Source organism: Dryobates pubescens, chromosome Z (genome assembly GCF_014839835.1).
Source record: "Dryobates pubescens isolate bDryPub1 chromosome Z, bDryPub1.pri, whole genome shotgun sequence".
NCBI lineage: Eukaryota > Metazoa > Chordata > Aves > Piciformes > Picidae > Dryobates > Dryobates pubescens.
Window position 1 is genome coordinate 22,922,136 of NC_071657.1, and position 22,252 is coordinate 22,944,387.

Genomic DNA, 22,252 nt, shown 5'->3' on the forward strand with positions numbered 1-22,252 from the left:
TTCCACAGTATCACTTATCCTAACCAAGTGCCCACAAACTCTCATATATGATAGCAACTAAGGAAATGGAGAGACACATGAGAGTTAGAGAAAAGTTTAGAAGTATCAAAAGCAATGGAAGTTGCTACTCCTCCAGCCCAGTGCTAAACCCTCTTTTGTCATGCTTGAGATTGTTCACATAAATGACTTGATCATAATAAGCAATTTTCCCACCTAGCAAGTATCTGATACAGTGAAGATCTGCAAGTTGTTTTATCAAAAGTGACACACACCACTACAGCCTTCTGTTGTTATAAAGATTATTAGGAAAAAACCCTAAAAACATGACTAAAGTAATTCTTAGATTTCCAATCTCCTCTTCCAGATGCAAAACACTAGACCCTTGCCTCATCTCTATGAAATAACCAAAATGAATACAAAGTCTAAGAGTGGAACTAGATAAGCCCATAGTCTGAAAACGGGTAGACGTATGATCAAACTCATGAAATGCAAGTACGGAATCAACCCTTCATGAGCAAATTTTATTCATATTTTAACCAGGGAGAAAAAAGAGCAAAATAATCTCTGTGAAAGAGTAGACAACCAAAGAAATTAAGTACCTCTATTAGGCAATACATCCCACAGTATAAAACAAACTACACTTGAAAAGAAGAAGAAAAAGGCTGTGTTGTGTTTTGCTTTGGATTTGTAAAACAAATCTCTTGAATAACACTAGCCAAAGCTGAATTTGATTGCAGGACAAAGCTTTCTAGCAGATGTTCTAACTTTTGCCACATAGGAAGAGCAACCTGCACAAGAGGATGACAAAATTTGCGGAAAGGTATGGTCCACTCTAGCTGACCATTTTTTCATGCACTGCAGTAACCTTAATTCAAGCAACTTTTGTGTATTACTAGAAATGAACAATGAAGACATGACATTTCAAGAACTTTCAGTCATTCTACATAGCATAACTGAAACATAACTGTATCCAAATTTATTGCAGGGAGAAAATATTTTCATAAACTGCAAGAGGAACATATAAGAATATTCCTTCAGAAATAAATGCTGGATAGCCTTAGTATGTCTTCTGCAGAGATAAATTGAACCATTAAGAAGCTATTATTGCTAAATATTTTCCTCTAAGAAATATGTACATATAATTATGTTTATTTATGTCTAAAAACATGTTGTATAAATACCTACATTTACATAACCTTTCTTAATTATGGAATTCAGAACCAGTCAAGAGTATGAAACTTTGTTACTTTATAATAGATGCCAAACTCCCATTATACACAATTTTCCTACAATTATGGTCTTTTATCCAATGCATGAGTGATCACAAAATCTACAAAAATCTACAAAATCTACAAAAATTTGCCAATATTATTACTACTCATTTGTTCTGCACAATAGCAGAAACAGCAAAAGGGTGGAACCAGAAAGATAAAGCACGGACATCACGTTCCACACGAGTGCTTTTGTATATGACTTATCATTTCCTGTTAGCAAAGAGTAGTTAATCACTTAAGAAGTTGTATTGGAAAAAAAAAAAAAAAGCTTCACTTAAAATGAAATAGAGAAGGAGGAAGGAAGAAATCTTATTGCTCTGCAAAAACAGAGGAGCTAAAATTTAGTTTCCAAGTTTACGTTGAACCACATGCTAAGATAGTCTCCTTATTTGATATCAGTGAAATTGTCTAGTATTTACTGGGAAAGACTGTTCATTTATCTGTCTATTTATTTTAAATACAGATATTCTCAACTCTTCATGGGAACATTCAACCCTGCTTGTCTAGCTTTCTCCTGATACACAATCTTGGTTTTGCTACACATAGAAAATTATCCAAACTTCATGCTTCTGTTGGGGTAAAACATGAAAAAGTTAAGCAGAACATAACAGAGGAAGCAAGCAAATTACAAACCCATGGAGCAGTACAGGCAAACACAAGGGACTCTGCTCAGAACACAGAGCAAGCAAATGAGTGAGCTGGTAAAAAAAAAGAGAGGATCTAAATTAGCATGTGTTGAGGTTTTGGGAGCTTTTAAAATTTTTATTCAAATATAATGGAGGGGAAAGAACAGAGAATAGGACAAAATGGCATGGCCACAGGTAAGAAGATACAGACCTGCTGAGGTCAAGTGTACTTAGTAAGACTGGAGGTGCCAGACAAAAAGGGAAGCCATGACAGAAGTAAATGACTGACAGAAGGAGACTGAAAAAAAGACAAGAAATACAGTAACAGGTTGGGATCTTGTTACGATTGTCAAAGTCCTTGTCAAGGACTTTCTATGAAGTGCTCAGAAAGAAACTGTTTACGGCTTTACTGTAGCCCCTAAAGCTCATAGGAGGAAACATGGCTATCAGGGAGATGGGTTTTACCTCACATTATAGTATCACAGAATCATAGAACCATTTACTAGAAAAGGCTTTTAAGGTCATCAAGTCCAACCATTAACCAAGTACTCCCAAATCTGCTCATAAGCTCCATGCCTACATGTCTTTTGAACACCCTGAAGAATGATGACTCAGCTACTTCTCTGGGCAGCCTGTTTCAGGGCTTGACAACCCTTTCGGTAAAGAAGTTTTTCCTAACATCCAAGCTAAGCCTTCTCTGATGAAGTTTGAGGCCCCCTCCTCCCATCCTGTCACTTGCTGCTTGAGAGAATACACCACCAAACACCACAGCTCAACATCCTTTCAATTACTTGTAGAGAATGGTAAGGTCTCCCCTCAGTCTCCTTGTCTCCAGATTAAACAGCCCCTATTCCCCCAGATGCTCCTCACAGGACTTGTTCTCCAGACAAACTAGATAATTCTCAGCTTTGTTGCCTTTCTCTGGATCCATTCCAGCATCTCAACATCTTTCTTGTAGTGTTGGGGAAAAAGCATAACACAACATGGGTCTGTGAAAAAAACAGGTGTCATCAGTTCCTGTATCTGAATACCTGTTGCCAATGGACCATGATACTTGATATCTAACTATACTCTCTTCCACATTGGCTGGCTCTGCATCAATGTATTTCTTGCAAAAACGATGTATGTGGAGCTCAACAGTATTAGAAGCATTTTCCTCTCCTGCAAAGGTAACTTCTCTGGTTTTAAGTGCATGGAGAACACTTGAAGAGTCCCTTGATTATCCCTGTTCCAAACCAATAAACATGTCATTTCACCATCCCAAAAACATCATCCTTGCTTTTTAAAAAGAAGAAAACAAAAGGTGAGAAAATCCACACAGTCCGCATCATCAGGCAGCCAATAACCCTCCTAGGGTTTGCACACTTCTGCTTTGGATTCAGTCCTTCATACTCTTTGCGTATCAAGTGAGGTGTTTGCAGGAGGGCCTTTCCTTCAACACAGGTTTGTTTAACATCAAGTTTCACCACAGAGATCCAGAACATTTAAACATCTCCAATTGTTTATTCGAGATAAAAAATTATGCAGTCGAACTCTCTACCCTCTCCCATTGTCATACTTCTGTCTGTACTTTCACTTGTTTGCTCTGGTGGATTTGGGTGACTTAGAATAGAATTAACATGGTAAACATGGACTTAAAGATAATACAAGTAAGGTTTTGTACTTTGAGCATTTCCCATTATTTACTTATTTTCACTCCAAAAAAAACCCTCAAAGGAATAGGTATAAACACAGAATTACCATTACTCACATTAGTTACCTTGTTATAAATATTTGAGAAGTCTCACAGGAAATTATAGGTATGGGATTCAAGTAAGATTTCCTGCCTGTTTATCACCACAGGGTGACACCTTCCTGATACTATCTGCTACAGCTGAGGTGCAATGTGTCTTGGAAGCCAACTTGAAAGTGAATAGTGCAGGTTAATAGTGGGTAGTCAGTGTTTAGTATAGCAACAGATTTGTTTAGAACAGTAACAGATGTTACAACTTCTTAACAACAAGAGAAAAAATAAAAGCCACCCATGTATTCTTCCCAACTTCAGAAGTACTAGACATGTTTAGAACGTAAGAAAAGGGAAAAAAAGAGCACAGAAAAGGAGGGAAGGGTTTCTCAGACATTGTGTGGAATACTGGGTATGTTAAAACTCAGAAATTAAAATGAATGTTCTTATTTCAGTATTTGAAAAGAATGACAGAAGCAGATATACAGATAGCTTTCTAAAAACAACAAATCCTGAAAGTACAAACCTGCATATTTTTAAAAAATGTGCATTTGAATACCTGAGTTAGTACTGTACACTCATGAAGTTTTGAAAAGACAGGCAACTTTGAGTATTCTATATAAAAACTAAGGCTTTCCTGTGTATCATAAAATACTTCTTACTCTAAAATCAAAGCCCTGGGAGGAGAGGCTGAGGGAGCTGGAGTTGCTTAGCCTGGAGAAGAGGAGGCTCACATAAGACCTTATTGCTCTCTACAACTACCCGAAGGGAGGTTGTAGCCAGGTGGGGGTTGGTCTCTTCTCCCAGGCAACCACCAACAGACAAGAGGACACAGTCTCAAGCTGCGCCAGGGGAGGTTTAGGCTGGATGTTAGGAAGAAGTTCTTCACAGAAAGAGTGATTGACCATGGAATGTGCTGCCTGGGGGAGGGGTGGAGTCACCATGACTGGAAGTGTTAAGAAGAGACTGGATGGGGTGCTTGGTGCCATGGTTTAGTTGATTAGATGGTGTTGGGTGTTAGGTTGGACTTGATGATCTCAAAGGTCTTTTCCAACCTGGTTAATTCAATTCAATTCAATTCAATTCAATTCAATTCAATTCAATTCAATTCTAATTGCATCCCAATCCATTCCATTCCATTTTATGTGACAACTTCAAAACCTCTACTTCAAAAGTAACACAAGTGCAATAACATTTACCCAAAATGAAACTAAAAAATATCTTCTATGACAAATTCTGAACAGATCATTCTCAGTCATTATGTTAAACCTCAGTAATTTTCCAAAGTTTAACATGAAAAAGAAATGCTTTTCATGTTATAGTGCTCTAACATCAGTTCTGACATATTACTTTCTAAACATTAATAGCTACATTTCTCAACTTTGGTAACAAACCTTTAAGAATAGCCCAGACAATAATGCAGCACAAGGCTTTTCAGTCTCTGCCTTCTTAGTTGTACTGGTGACTATGAAGGCAACACAATTCCAGAAGAACTAACTTGGTAAACTTAACACTTGCCTCTTGCTACATTGATTATATTAAAATATTTCAATCCAGGTGTGTTGAGTCCTCAAATGCTATCATCTTGCACTCAAAGAAAGCCTACTTAACTAACTTCTTGATATGAGAGCACTGCAAATTTCAGCAACATTCTGAGATTTGAAATGCTTCAGTTTTAGCAATTTCCAAAGTAAATAAATTGTTACAGTAAGAGAAAAGCATTTCTACTGTAGACCCAAAATCTAAACCAGAACTTGATGAATTTGACAAAAAAGAGAGTAACTTCTCTTAAGGCCCGATGGCATCAATACCAGCCTGAGCTGCAGCTTTCTGAACTATTCTGCAAACCAGCAACTGTGCTAAAAATACATTGTTACTCAAACTTTGAGATATTCTCTCCAGGGATAGGATTTCCTGCTAGGAGCTTCAAATTAATAGGAAGTGCCCTTCCTGTGTTTTCTAGGCTGCTAGATTAATGAGTTTGTTTTCAACAGCCTTTAGGGTAAAAAAAAAAAAAAAGGCACAGATTAACCAATTGATTGATGTTCACTGCTTCAAACTTAAATGATTTTGTATACAAAGCCTAAGTGTAGTAGACCACAAACATCTCCATTCTGGCACAACGGTACATCAAGTTTGGTTTCCTCTGTATTTCCAAAGGACTTCACACAGTCCTTGTCTGTGATCTTGTCAGTTAGCAGCTTCTACTTCATTCTCCTGTGCAGCCCTATTAGAAACTGATGGGAAGAAGCTGAGCAGAAAGACAGACTCCCACTTTCAGGGAAATTGTTTTTATACAGGGAAAGTGAACAACTCTGGTCATGTGTATACAGCTATGCCAAACCTAAACGACTTATTCCAACTGTACAAAAATATTACATAAATTCAGCACTCTAAACTTAAAGCAGTAACTCCACAGTATAATTTGGGGGGAGGAAATTCCAATTTACAATTAGGACACCCAGACAGCAAGGAAAAGTGACAATCAATACCAGTTTTGAAGATAAAACGACTGTGCTACATAATCAACTAACTTTTCAAGTCAGTATGGGGGATGCTTTGCACACAGCAAAACCATGGTGCTGAAAGGCTGAAATACACAGACAAATGCCATTTTCTCTTATACATTTGATTTTGACTTCTGAGGGATGAGCAGAAACTACTCAGCTCCCGCATGCAGACTACAAAATTCTTTTTCACCAATTAGAACAAATGTTTTAATATTCTTCATTTTCACAAAAATCCCGATTCCTCATTAAAAAAGGTTGACAATACAGATTTTGACAGACAGGACACTGCCCCAAATATGGATTCTTTATGTGGCGTGCAAAAGCCAACTGACATACAGAGCTGAGATATTTGTTTTATTCCATACCTATGCAGAAAAGGGTGCTAGGTGGTAGTTTTTCACAAAGCCATCACACTGGCTGAAATTCACAACAGCTGTTTACACAGCAAAATTTATTAGCTACACCTAATGCCAATGCCTGCTAACTGGTCATTGGTTACTTTCTTGCTTCATCATAAAGATACAGCTCCTTTGAAATTCACTGCGCATGCTTACAAAGAATGGGGTTCGTTTGGGTAGGGGGATAGTCTAGCTAAGAGGTGTGAGTTTTCACATAATAATGATATTACAATGAGATAGGATCCACATCAGGACACCAGTTCATAGGAGTTTGCTGAATTCACCAATGTTAATCCGAAAGGATGCAGGTTCAATGTTCTGGGAATCCCTGACCTTTCATCCTTGGTAAGGTTCCCCTGGAATCAGTCATTGCAGTACACTCTTAAGGTACACACTATTAGTCAGACCATTTCATCCTATGATAAGCAACACCAGCCTAACTTTAAACAATCGGGCACCAAAGATTCTCCTGACTTTCCACTGCACAAACACAGGCTCCTGCCATACTGGTCATTGCAACATTGCATCACCAATAAATTGATGACCACCAGCAATAACTCTGGCAGAGTTAAGTGGAGAATAAAAGTTTCTTTAACCTGCTAATAGGCTTTATCTTTTCTACTTCTAAATTAGATGTTTTCAAACACATACAGCAGTTCAGTTCCAATAACTAAATTCCATATATGTAGATAGAAGACTTCAATAGTAATACATATTTATTTAACCCTCTTCTCCCCAGTTAATAGAAACTTACTTCTTTATTGTAAATGTCCCTGCTCTTCAAAAGTTTCTGATACTAAAAAAAGTATTAACGTAAGTATTATTAAATACTCTTCCATATGACTGAAAGAAAGGTGAGCCCTGCACTTGTGGGAGCTCTTAAACGCTTCACCCAACAGAAGTTGCTTCATAATGGCTCAACAACAGAAATCAGAACAAGTTCTCAGGAACTGCTACCAAGTAAAATTGTACCACTCCTGTGGCAAGAACTGGCAGATACAGCCATGCAATTTTGTGCCTTACCAAGTATTCAAATAAGTATGAAGCATTTCACTCTCCTTCATGGAATACTTGAATTATTTTACTCATCTATTTTTAAATAGATAAATACATAAAATAAATAAATAGATAAATACAAAAAATAAAATTGGAAAGAAGTCAGACTAGTCAGAGACAAAGCTTCCAAATATTTCAAATTATACAAACACAACCAACCATAAAACCACTTAGGCTGGAAAAGGCATTTAAGATCAAGTCCAATCGTTAACCTAGCACTAGCAAGTCCACTGCTAAACCATGTCCCTGAACACCATGTCTACATGTGTTTTGAGCACCTCCTTGGATGATGACTCAACTACTCTGGGCAGCCTGTTCTAGTGCTTGACAACCCCTTCAGTGAAGAAATTTTTTCTAATGTTGAACCTAAACCTCCTCTAGTACAACTTAAAGCTATTTCCTCCCATCCTGCCACTTGGTACTTGGGAAAAGAGACTGACACTCAGCATTCCTCCATCTCCTTTCTGTTAGTTGTAGAGAGTGATAAAGTCTCCTCTCAGGCTCCTTTCCTATAGACTAAACAACTCTAACTCCCTCAGATATTCCTCATAAGACTTCTTCTCTACTTCCTTCATCACCTTTGTTGCTCTTCTTTGGACCTGCTCAGGCACCTTAATGTCCCAGTTGTAGTGAGAGGTGCATTCAAGGTGTGGCCTCACTAGTGCCAAACAGAGTGGCATGATCACTTCCCTACTCCTGTGGACAAGATGCTGTTGGCCTTCTTGGCCACTTGAGCACACTGCTCGCTCATATTCAGCCAGATCTCAACCACTACCCCCAGGTGCTTTTCTGCCAGGCAGTTTTCCAGCTACTGTGTCCCAAGCCTGTAGCATTGCCTGGAGTTGTTGTGACCCAAGCGCACGACCTGACACTTGGCCTTATTAAGCCTCATACAATTGGCCCTGGCCAATCAAGCCAACCTGTCCAGATGCCTCTGCACAGCCTCCCCACTCAGAAGCAGAATGACACTTCCACTCAGACCGGTGCAACTGGCCCTGGCCAATCAAGCCAACCTGTCCAGATGCCTCTGCACAGCCTCCCCACTCTGAAGCAGAATGACACTTCCACTCAGACCGGTGCCATCTGCAAACCTACTGAGGTTGCACTCAATAATACCCTCAAACTGATCACTGAAAATGGTATTTAAGAGAATTTGTAAAAGCAAACATGTTTTCTCCTTTAAAATTTCAGTAACAGCATGAGTCTCAAAAGAATCTCTTACAAGGTTGTGTTGAAAATTTTATTTCACAGTATGTTCACACATAAACAGGTATCTCTATCTATTTTTCTAATGTGATTTCTTTCTACATGCAATGATAATGCCAAACCTTAACCAGTGACATTCTGCTACCAGTTGGAAGAATGGCCTAACTGTGCTCTGGCCAACACACGGCATGGGAGAAAAAGTCAAGGGGCAACAGTCAAGCAGTAGCCTGCCATTAAACCTCTGCTCTGCGACAAACCCCCAAGGTATCTTATCAGGAGCAGCTCTCTTCTTACAAGCAGATTCTTTGTGTTGTCAAAGTAACAAAAAAGGGCAGAGAACTAAAGTGAAGACTGGAACATGCCCTTTTCTTCTGAGGTTTGAGAAAGATTTGCATGAGGCATTTCCTACATTAAAAGAGGAAAAACTTCAGGCACAGACATCAAAAAAAAATCTCACCTTGTTATGTTCATACTTGTATGGGATTTTGAGGGTATCCATGGCTCGGATCATGGCCTGCATTGCTGTAAATATATTCTGGTACACCAGTTTTGTAAAGCCCTTTTTGTCTTCATCAGAGTAACCTGATCCATGAATGATTCTCATCTGCTTGATAAACGTGCTTTTGCCACTCTCTCCCGTGCCTGCAAGACAAGTAAGAAGGATATGCTTTAGCCACTGGACACAAACATGACTTGTTTTGTGCAATTCTTAAAGCTTGTTTAAAGCAGGGCTGAACAGTGTCAGGTGGTCCTTGCACGGTAACTACAAGGACCAGTTCAGTGTCAAACAACAGTATCAGTAGCAACCAAAATTACCACTGAATTAAAACTTGCATTTTAATTTAGCAATTAAAGTAATCAGTAAAACAAAACTCAAAAATATATACATAACATATGTTTTCACAGATCTTCCATTCTGGAAGGTGTAATTGTCCAAAGCATGTAACTTCAGGTAATTACGTCAAAACAAACATAACAGTACTGTAACTATTGCAGCCCCAAACTTGAAACTTCAGAAACATATGGTATCTGTGCTAATTAAAATTTGGCTCATTCATTAATAGCCAGACATTTCCTCCTTCCTTTAAATTTCTTTGTACTTTGTACTAGAAGTAGTTTGTTAATGAACACTGCTGTCTATTTGTCAATTTTAAGTTAAAATCTTCTTGCTGGAAATTTCACACAGGATACATCACACATTTTTCCTTTACTCTAGTGCAATGAGCTCATTCTCTGTGATTAGAAGAGCTTATGTATTTTATTCCTGCATTTGCTCAAAAGGACTAGTTGAAATTCAGAATAAGCAGTTGCACAGTCACATAAACCCTGCATTCAACCAGCGACTCAGCTCTGCAAGAAACAAAATGCATGCACCAGAGTGCACTGCTCAGCACCATGCTGTTCGGCCTTTCAGCCTGGGTTTTATTTTAATAATTTCTGTAAAGCTTTCATACCTGGTAACCATAATAATTGTGTCCTAGGATGAAGGTAGCCTTATACCCCTTACATACTGTTTTACTTGCTGGTTTAGGTGTCTTGCCAGAGAAGTGTGTTTCACAGCAGTGCAGTGCAAGGATAAAGAAGCAACCCTTAAGCATTTTTGAGAAAGCACACACTGCAAAAAACTAAAAGCTTTTGCCTTTACCATGAGCATCATCCCTTCAACACTTCAACACAACCAGCACCAGAACAAGGGGACACAGTCTCAAGCTGTGCCAGGGGAAATTCAGGCTCGAGGTGAGGAGAAAGTTCTTCAATGAGAGAGTCGTTTGTCATTGGAATGGGCTGCCCAGGGAGGTGGTGGAGTCACCGTCCCTCGAGGTCTTCAAGAGGAGATCGGACATGGCGCTTGGTGCCATGGTCTAGTCATGGGGCTTGTGGTGTCAGGTTGGACTCGATGATCCTTGAGGTCTCTTCCAACCTTGGCGATACTGTGATACTGTGATACCTTCAGTCCTATTTCCCACACACATAAACCAAAATCCTAACATAAGTCTTTACACACATATTCCCAGAAAATCAAACACCATGTTACATACTGACCAGTTTTACTTTATCTGGGGAGAAAGTGGTTATTATTGTAATAAAGAAGAATGCGCGCTAAAGCTGAAAAAGTGAGACCAAGCCTGCTTCTATGCTCCACCTTCAGGGGGATCCTCAGCCTGCAGTGTGGTCAGCAATGCTGAACTAAGTGCACAGGCTGCCTCTGCAGGACACTGCCTGGCCAATGAGCAGACCTTGCCCCACGTAATCAGACAAATTGATGCTAATGAAGCACAGGTCTCTGCCAAAAGGGTGATGCAGCATGGATCATCCTAGATCAGTGAAAATACTTTAGCCTACCCTTAAGACCACTACAGTTCTCTTTTTCTGAAAACTATGAAACAGTATCATGTCCTTACACATAAAGTGAAATAAAGTGCCATACCACAGGTTTTTTAGTAATTCTGTAGCACTGTACAGCTTTCCTGAAGATATATAAACATTTAGTGCAAATACCTGTTCAACTTGAATACACAGAATGGTATGACAAATTACTTTTTTGATGTGATCAACTATTTTACTGAAGATTCTGCTTTAATTAATGCAGAAAGTAATTTCCACCAAATACCTCTGAATCAATGGAGTACAAGGTGATTTCTGCATTTGGTCCTGATGCTTGCCTTTCTGCATGGGAATCCAAATTTCTTCAAAATCCCAAACTACAAATTTAGCATAGAGATAGAACATGCTTTGATTATCTACACTGGTTTAGTATCATGAGCTTCTAATTCCTTTAATTCTTTATTGGGAATATAGGTAGAAATTGATTAGTGTAGGAAGCTCACAGTTTTATGGTCAATGACATCTAGTTGGGGTCTGAAACAAGTGATGTTCCTCAAGGGTCACTATTGGGTCAAGCCTATTCAATCATCTACCACCTGGATGTACTCTCAACAAGTTTCTATTGACACGAAACCAGGAGGAGTGGCTGACACACCAGAAAGCTGTACTGCCATCCCACATGATCTGGACAGGTTGGAGATATGAGCAGCTAGTAACCCTACGATATTCAACAAGGACAAGTGTAGGGTACCACACCTGGGGAAGAATAACCCCCGGTTATCAGTAAATTTGGTGGCTGACCTGATGGAAAGCAGTTTTGTGAAAAAAAGACCTGAAGTCCTAGTGGACAACAGGATAACCATGAACCAGCAATGCACCCTTATGTTCAAGAAGATTAATGATATCCTGGGATGCATCAAGAGTGTGACAAGCAGGTTGAGGGAAGTTCTCCCCTCCCTTGACTCTGCCCTGGCGAGGCCTCATCTGGAGTGCTGTATCCAGTTCTGGGCTCCCCAGTTCAAGTGAGACACAGAACTGCTTGAGAGGATACAGCAAAGGGCTATGAAAATAATTATGGAACTAGAACATCCATCTTATGAAGAAAGGAGGAGGGACTTGGGGATTTTTAGTCTGGACAAGAAAAGAATGAGGAGGATCCTACTCATGCTTATAAAAATACTTCAAGGGTGGGTGTCAGGAGGACAGGACCAGTCCTTTTTTTGTGAAGGACCAAATGTAATGGGCACAAACTTGAACCTAGGAAGTTTGATATAAACACTAAAATCCAATAAAGAATATAAAATTTAAGTCTGCATCTTATTCAGCTTTGTGGTTCTGTAATTGTGTGTCATCGTACTAAGACTCTGTCAGCCAAATACCAGTAACAAATTGTACCTGATAACATAAAGACACAGATATACACACACAATGTACTCTTTTCCCCCCGTGTATATGAAAAAAATGTATGTATTGGATATACATATAACACATATCTAACTACTCATACATACATGAAAATGGTATCTCTCTTTTTGAATGCCATCTCAAAAAATTTCTCAAGTTTGTCCTTCCCCAGATCAGTGCTTAAAACTACTTTCTTGTCCCTGTTTGTAGACAACTTTCTGGTTAAGTCAGAGGCAATGATGAGAACATTTTGGGTCCTCCTTAACTGCATGGAGTGTCACACACACAGGGGCAAAGTGTGAGAAGTATCCTGGTGAAAAAGGATACCATGTCAAAGCTCCAGCACAAAATGCAATAAAGCAGAATAAAAGAATATGAATGACAGGTAATAATAAAACATGCATTATTGCCCACAGCTTACTAAGAGGTGAAAATATAGGAACTCACAAGAACTTTACTTCTGATGGCCCCTCTTAGATTGCTACAATGCCTCAAATAGCAATAAATTTCCACTTAAGTGTGGGATAAGTCTCCTTCTCTGGAAAATTTCAAAACCCACCTGGATGCATTCTTGTGCAGACTACCCTAAGTGATCCTGCTTTGGCAGGGGAGTTAGACCAAATGATCTCCTGAGGTCTCTTCCAACCTCTAATATTCTATGATACTGTGATAAAGTACTAAGAGCTTCCCACCTTACAATCTGTCAAATCTCTGAGCATCTCCCCAGAATTTTTTTCTTCTAATAGCAACAAGGATTAGTGCATCAACAGGAATTTTACAACCAGATACCTGAAATCCTCCCCCTCATCAGTATGATCTCCAAAAGAAGAAACAGGAAGGAAGTCACCTTGCTTAAATGCACCAGTAATTCCTTACGTGCATGCTTGCACACATATATTTACACACATATCACGCATCACTTACTGTATTATTACTTCTTCTGCACAACCTGCAAAAAATTAAACTACAAAATGCTGAAACACAACACTCTTTGCCCTATGAAACTTACATAAAAACGTAAAACATTGTTTATTTGCAATAGGTTACAATGCACCTACTGGTAGGCTAGCTTCAAAACTTGTGGTAGTGGAAAAGGAAGATAGTGGAAACTTAAAGAGTAACACAAGAATAGAAGCCCAGGGTAAAAAAGTTTTCATTCACATGGGTGTGTAATGCACACCTGTATTTGGCTTTGCATTTCTCTTCACTTTATCTTAATTAGACCTAATATTTTCAGTGATCAAATATAAGGCTGTTTTTAAATTAAAACAACAACATGCTCTAAGGAAAATCCATGCTGGCATGTGTTAATAAAACAAATTCTGCTGAGTTATTTTGAGACTCTGCTTTTATTCCTAACTTTGACCTATGAAGAGGCAAGAAAAAATAAAGGTTTTATTTTATTATTTGGAATTTTATATTTAAATTAGATAGCAAAAAGACATTCTTAATATGTATAAAAAGAAAATGCTATTGAACACTACCCTGGCTAGTCACTCATCCACATATACTCACTAATAATTGCTGAATCAACAGTGTGTATGTTTGCAGAAGGCTGGCTTTTAACTTGGGGCTCAGCGGCAGAAAGAAATCCTGAAGTATCTGCCAAGTGAAGATTCATGGGTCAGAGTGGAATTAACACCCTGTGAAGACTGCACACAGCCTGACCCTTCTACTTGCTGACAATATTGCTACTTCCAGTATTAATACACCTACATTATTTCATCAAACATTTACCCAGAAAAAGTAGTGTTTTATGCACTGCCTCACCAATTTAAAGAAAAGTAGAGAAATCAACTTCATCAGGTATGAAGTAGCAGAATAACTCCTGTGACTAGTAACAGTTAAAACAGTAATAAAGAGGTGACACATGAGAAGAAAAATGTTTGATTTAACTATAGGGTTATATTTCACTTGGAAGAGTGTTTTATGTCCTCTCTGCCACTACTAATTATGCTATAGGGAAAACAAAAAACATGGTTATTTTCTGTTGCCATTCCAGCAGTGGAATGCAGCAGGATCACATTTCTGCTGAAACTGAGTATGCCCTTGTATGAAAACATAAAAACTGCAGAACTCATGCCTTGAACTGGCTTGGCTATGTAGGAGCTAAAATACCCAAAATGTATCACATGAGATCAGCCTGGGAGCTGAAGCAAAGGATCCACTTTGTCCCACCACTTGGAGCAGCACTTCCAGGCTCACCACTGAAGGTCACTGTAGGACGTCTCCCTCCTGTAATTATCAAACTCCTTATGTAACAGATTACCCCTCACAAGAGTTACTTGATGTTAGGAAACACTTTTGATGGTGTTTCAGTTCAACTAATGGAAGGCTATAGAACAGGAAAGAATCTGAAGTTTCAAGTAAGACAGCAAAATAAAACAGAGAGGGAGCTAAAGTCTCCAGGCATCTGTTCCTGCGTATCTCTTTCTTTTAACTTAATGTTAAAACCTGAATGGAATCTACTAAGTTAGGAGAGAGCCCAAGAGAGATCTAACCCAAGAGAGGTCTAACGGAGCACAGGTTTAAATTAAGAGCCATTAATAAAAAATGTGGGAGAGGTGCACATACCTCTTGCCAACATCATTGCCAAGTGTTTGGCCCACTGACAGAATCTCTAATTAAAATCACTACATAATCATTTTCCTAATTATTTTGTTCATAATCCACAACTGCATATTGCACCTGCTTTCACAAATGAAGCATATAATCACTTTGCTATTCACTTAATTACCTTGTCTGTATCATTTTAGTAATTTATAAACATTAAGATGACTATCAATATTCTATGAAAGAAACCAAAATATCATTTTGTTTATGACTCATGTCAACAACAAAGGAGAGCCTGACAAGATAAGTAAAGATTCCTTCCAAAGAAAGACCCAGCAGAATATTACAAATACAGTTCAAGAAGTGGAGAATTGCACTGAATAAGTAATGTGAAACATCTACATTGATCTAGTGTGAACTGTTTCAAGAACAGCCTTGAATGTCTTTATGACAAGCTAAGCAAATGTTGCCCACTACAGAACATTTCTAAAGCTGCTGCACATTGTTCTCACCTAGACTATAAAAACCCTATTAACCATCTTCAAGAATGACTTTTATTCTCTCCTTGATTATTACATGCGTTAAGTATCATACTGTACTAATTAACTTCTCCACAGTATGGGAACTGAGTTCTCTTACTTCCTTTAAAAAAGCAAAGAAACCTCCCATTACATAGACAGCTAGTCAATGTTTTCTAAAGCAGAGAAATCCTCTTAAAAATTTAATCTAGCAGTTTGAGCAGGTAATAAACTTTGCTTGTCACTCTAGTGCAGCCACTAAACTCAAAGAAATAAAACTAATACTTATCTTAATTATACCACTAACACAATTACAAACAGTCAAGTGACTGCTACAACAAAGTAAGGCATTGAATTGCTGACAATTAGAAAGATAGAATTAAAATTTAAAATTCAGTTGATACAGCTTCTTAAATGAATATTAATTTGAGCTTTTCAGTGAAACAGAACCTCTCAAACTGTTTTACAAGAAATTCAGTTAATCAAATATAGCTTTGTGGCGGATAATCAAAACCAGACTTCACTACTATGCAGCCCGCACAACTTGTTACTTGAAGTCAGCATCTTCCTCTTTCCATCTTCAGTTCTGAAGAAAATAACAACCCAGAATCTGAAACAAAAACATCCCATCAACCTTACCCCGTTCAATAAAGCAAATGACCCTCCTTATTTTTCAAGCTATAATCAGGTAATTTTCACAATTCTAGAGATAGCTTCTTACAGTTTGGGTACAATTCAGAGGCAAGAAAGCAAGAGAAGAGATATGCTGGCTGCTTTCACAGAGGAAAAGGAACTCCTCAATATATCACTGAGCTTGGTAAATGGGTTCAGAAGAGGACAGAACCCCACGCCATGTGACCTTCCTGCTCTTGAAAGGATCCCTCTGAAATTAGGAACTCCACGAAGAGAGTCTGTGCTTGTGTTTCATTTTACACAGCTCGGAGAAATTCCAACAAATCCTGCCCCATCCATGCCACAAATAAAGTTTCAACTTCAAAAATGTTTTCTTTATGTTACTCAGAACTCCACCTGTCAGCAGGCCATTGAAAATCTGTGCACTCCACACTGTCCATGTGAATGAACTCAGAAATGAACACCAGTATTAGTGAAAGACAGCACTATGCAAATTCTTACCTTCCGTGAACAGAGAAAAGGCTAAGCCTGTCTTTAGAAACTAGTATGTAATTCATTTCTACACTAAATCCAAGGGCAGAATATGGCACTGGAAAGCAGACTTACTTAAGGCACCAATATGTCAGAGTTGATCACTGCACCCAAAGGTGCTTGGTTTTCACGTAAGTGACATGCCAGATATAAAAATCCAGGTAGATAAACCAATATCCTCATCCCATAAAATTTTGGGTTTTTATTTCAACACTTATCTTCATTCAGGTAGACTGAGGTTTAACTTCTTAACCTTTTCTGTATTTCACCTACGGTTTTCCATTTGTGCTCATAAATTGAACTGAAAATGCTAGGGTTCTACAACAGATCGTATTACCCTACATGTCCTGCAGATCTCTCAGGAGCTGAATTTCTCCAGGAAACCTTAGTTTCCCACATGGCAGGATAAATCCCAACTTAGCTCTGAACTTCATTAAGGAAGATAGTTACAATAAAGGGGTGGGGGGAGAGGGGAAGTAGTACTCTTCCCATTAAGTAAACCTATGTAATAGAAGGTTTTAAAATAAAGTTGGGGGAAAAATGTAACCATGTTTAAAAAAATAGTTTACAAGTTGGTTAAAACTCAAATATCTCAAGTATCTCAAGTAAGATTTTTCTTAAGGGAGGGCAGTATATGGAGAAAGAAACCACTTCAGGCTTATTACAAAACAGTGTTATCAAAGTATCAAGATGGTTTGATGGTAAATAATTTCGGTATTATCAATATATTATAAAAATTTATTGTCTTTTGTACTTTTAAATACAATTGCAAAATTAAGTAATAGCATCTACTCTTCAAGCTGATGTTTCATTAAAGCTTAAAGTACTCATTTTCAGCTAATCAAAGGGATCATGATCAGGCAGACATAATTTGCATTCCTTGTAACTCTGAAAGACACCATTTCAGGCACAGTATACACCACTTTGATTAATCAAAAGCAAGCACAAATATTGTTAGCATTCAAAGTAGTTTGGGGGTTTTGTTTTTATCTTTTTTTCCCTGTATTTTTACCATGGGAGTGAATAAGATATCATTACTACTTTAAAAAAATAACTGCGTCTTTAGAAAAAAAGGTCACCATGTCTAAGATACAGAAGCAGATATTTTTTTCCACTTTTTCCCCCAAGCCTCTGTGGTTTAACATTCTTCTACTCAAGCGAAACTTCCATCATTATAACTGAAAAAGGAAAATCTAGATCACTTAACTTTTTCTACTATCAAGCATAATTATGTACAAGAACATGTCTACAACAGCTGTTTGCCATGCACACAAATGCTTATAACTTTGCATGTCCTGCTTTCATGAGACATAGTTAAAATCTTTGTGATTTTTTTGATTTATGTTTTAAATAAATAGTGAAATACCTGGAGAATATACCTGATGCACCATTGTGTCCATGAGGAATGCTGATGAAACCCAGTATGTTATGGAATTTGCTTATTTTTAACAGTTTAGTGAAACACCTAAAATCACACTTTCCAAAGATTTTTTTTTTTTAATAAGGTTTTGCCTATTTTGTGTTTGAGCCTGACATCAGCTTTTGACCTGCCACTCATACAAAGAGCTCCATCAAGGAGCTGAAAGGATATTACAGTAAAGTGTTACGTTGGTTTAACACAGTTTGCTCCAACAGACAAGCTCTGCCCTGCCCTCCCCTCTCACCCCCCCAGATCGGGAGAGAAAATCACACAAGAAAGACTAGGTTGAGATAAGGAGTTTAATAAGATGATATACAACTACCTCAGCCTATTTGGCAGAAAAGCACAGCAAAAGCAGAAGCAGCCATGAAAACAGCACCTCACCCTTCTAAGCCTTCAGCCAGACCAGCAGAAAAGACCACCACCACAAAAACAGAAACAAGAGACACTGACTGGAAACAGGAGGCCTCTCATGTTACAAACTGAACTTCAAGCCCTATGATATTTTGCTCCAGACAGCACTTTCCTTTTAAAGCCAGCATGATGTCAGCATGGTATTGAATACTCTTCAGAAGACTCAATTGGCCAACCCCCCCCAACAAACATTTTGTTCCTTAGAATGTGAAAATACTTCAAAAGTGATTATTTTGCTATACCAAAACTAGTATAACTGTTCTACCATTAAAAACAAAAGTCACAGGAACAGTAGCACTACCATTATAATGCAATATTTATGTCAAGCAGCATTTCTGATATTACTATATAACACTATCTTACATTAAAGTCTATGAACAGCAAGTGCTTCTCAGAGGTTTTGCAGATATTTTTTTCCCTCAAGAATGGTTATTTTTCCCTCAAAATTGGTTGAAGCACCTTCCAGAAAAGATATTCCTTCGAATTCTAGGCTTTAGCTTAGATATCAGGTATTAGATATTAGATACTTTGTACTCAGCTCCAGTGAGGCCACACCTTGAGTACTGCACCCAGTTTTGGGCACTGCAATACACAAGAGATGTCAAAGTGCTGGAGCAAATGCAGAGGAGGGCAACAAAGCTGCTGAAAGGCCAGGAGAATAAATCTTATGAAGAGCAACTGAAGGAGCTGGGGGTGTTTAGTGTGGAAGGAAGGATGCTGAGGGGAGACCTCATTGCTCTCTACAACTACATGAAAGGATGTTGTGGAGAGGCTGGTGCTGGTCTCTTCTCACAGGTAATTAGTGATAGAACAAGAGGGAATGGCATCAAGCTACAACTGGGTACTTTAGACTGGACATTAGGTAAAAAATTTTCACAGAAAGAGCAGTCAGGCATTGGAATGTGCTGCCCAAGGAGGTGATTGAGTCACCATCCCTGATGTGTTTGAAGGTCATTTGGGGATATGGTTTAGGGGTGAACTTTGTAGAGTAGGGTTATTGGTTGGACTTGGTGATCCTGAGGGTCTTTTCCAGCCTCAATGTTCATGTGATTCTGTGATCATAGAGTACTTCTCCTGTGGGGAAAAATGCAAACAAAACTGCAAACAAACAAACAAACAAAAGAACAAAAAAACCATTTAAGTTTCAACTTTCTTATACATCCTCCATTCAAGACAGAGTCACAGAATGTTAGGGGTTGGAAGGGACCTCAAAAGATCATCTAGTCCAACCACCCTGCCATAGCAGGGCCACCTAGCAAATGTTACACAGGAACTCACAGTTCCATCATCTCACCCACAGAGTTTTTGAATGTCTCCAGAGGAGACTGAACAACCTCTCTGCGCAGCCTGTTGCAGTGCTTTGTCACCCTCACAGTGTTCTGCCACTTTTCACATATGGAACCTCCTATGCTCTAGCTTGCACCAGTTGACCCTTGTCCTATTGTTGGACACCAATGAGAAGAGCCTGGCTCCAACTTCTCTACACTCAACCTTCACCTATTTATAGACAATAATAAGGTCATCCCTCAGTCCTTCCAAGCTACAGACCTAGCTCCCTCAGTCTTTCCTCACAAGGGAAATGTTCCACTCCCTTAATCATCTTTGTGGCACTGAGCAGGACTCTTTCAAGTAGTTCCCTGACTTTATTGAACTGAGGGGCCCTGAACAGAACACAATATTCCAAATGCAGCTTCACCAGAGCAAAGTAGACAGGGAGGACAAGCTCTCCTGACCTACTAACCATACCCCTTCTAACATACCCCAGGATGCCACTGGCTTTCTTGGCCACAAGGGCACATTGCTAGCTCATGGTCATTCTGTCATCCACCAGGACTCCCAAGTCCTTTTCCCCTATGCTACTCTCCAACAGAGCAGCCCCCAGCCTATATTGGTACATGGGGCTGTTCTTTCCCAGATGCAAGACTCCACACTTCTCCTTGCTGCATTTCATTAAATTTTTCCCGGTCCAACTCTCCAGCATTTTCATATGGATTTAGATGTATAAAAAAAATGACAAAGGAGATTGTGCTGGTACATAAAGAGTTAGGATGTTTTTCCACAAAACTGTTTGAGGTCTTACTGTCAGGTTATGCACTCCTGAGAAGACACTCAAGTTGTCCCCTTGGCCTCCTCTACTCATGTTTTTTTTATTGTTCATGCTTCAGGGTGCTTCATGTCTTCTGTACTAGTAAGTTTCTGAACATGCCATTAGACAAGAATCAATACTAGTATCAAAATCAAACTTGTATCATTAGAAACATAAAGGAACTATATCTCTAATATTGGTATGCAAACAGCTGTTGGAGAGTTTCTGTGGGGTCCACTGCTGGGGCAGCAAAAAGGAGGTGTGATGGGAAGTGGGAGGACAAGGCAAACGTAGATACCACTTTCTAATAAGGAATCATGAGGTGACCTAGGAAGTGCTTTCTTCTTCCCCTATAGGGGCAGGATTCCTCCCACCCTGTCTTTGTCCCAAGGTCATCACTCCACAATTGCAGGGCTGCAGATGCAGGGCTATACACAGCCCCAGGACTGCCACCTTCAATGTGAAAGGTTCTCAGAAGATCCTAAGGAACTCTGAGAGAGGCTCTGTCCCTAAGAGACCTGTACTTTACACCAAACACGATACACAATGAGCCTGGGGAAGCTGACAGCACATGATAAAGAACTCTGGCACGGCAGCAGCAATAGAATAAAACCAAATTACTCCATTTTTATTTTCATCCCTCAAACTAAGATGTTCAAGAGTTGGATTTGTGTTCCCTGTTTCTGCAAAACACAGTGTCACCTATGCCTTTATGTATTTCTCAGCACACACAGGGGAGGGCGTGTGAATGCAGAGACCTGCACGCACACAGAGCTAAACCCAGGCTGACTCAAAAGCCAAGAGGAAAGCACAGTCTCAGATACTGTGGCACAACTCCTTCAGCTAATGGCAGAGCATTCTTAGCTTTTAACTGCTACCTTATCCTGGAGAGTCACTAGCTATTTATTTTTTGCTTCCTTCTTGCAATTTACATCTTCTCAACCATTGATAAGGAACCATACACTAACCAAGTAGCTCCCTAAAAACGAAGCTAACTCCTCTGCAAACCTGTTCCCTTTGCAAAGAGAGGTGATCTCAGACAGACATCTCATTAGCTGATGGGAGTGACACAGCTGCTGTATCATCATTACCTCAGGAAAGGCAGACTATGCTTAATTTCAACCATTTCAAATCTAGCAAGATTTGAATACTACCAGTAGAAGAAAGATTCAACAAATTAATGTTTTAATAATTTTGTTGCTTATTTTAATGTAAATATACTTATATGCATATTTTGTTATGCATGCACAAACACAGCGAATGATAAAGACTCTATAGACACAAATATACTACTGACACTCTCTGAGTTTAAGAAATGGGGTCAAGGGTAACACTACCAAAGAACAATTTTATAATTAATAGAAGTATAATTAGATTCTCCACCAAAAAAAACCCCAAAACAAACCAAAACAAACAAAATCCACCCCCCCAACCTCCACACAAACCCCATCCTGTTTCTTATTAAAATGGAAAAAAAAAAAAAAAAAAAAAAAGCAAATTGAATAGATAAATTCCACGAGGACATCCTTGTTAGCCTTACATACCACACCATATCGGCATTTCCATGCTAAGTAC

The 22,252-nt window shown here is 38.9% G+C and overlaps 1 protein-coding gene across 1 annotated transcript in view; it reads right to left on the minus strand.

The window, feature by feature from the left end:
* The window catches only part of LOC104297493 (guanine nucleotide-binding protein G(q) subunit alpha), a 136,702-nt gene that overhangs the window by 81,363 nt on the left and 33,087 nt on the right, over nt 1-22,252 (minus strand). The window contains exon 2 of the mRNA XM_054178174.1: nt 9,251-9,435. Within this exon, the coding sequence (XP_054034149.1) occupies nt 9,251-9,435 (185 nt within the window). The remainder of the gene's footprint in view (nt 1-9,250; nt 9,436-22,252) is intronic.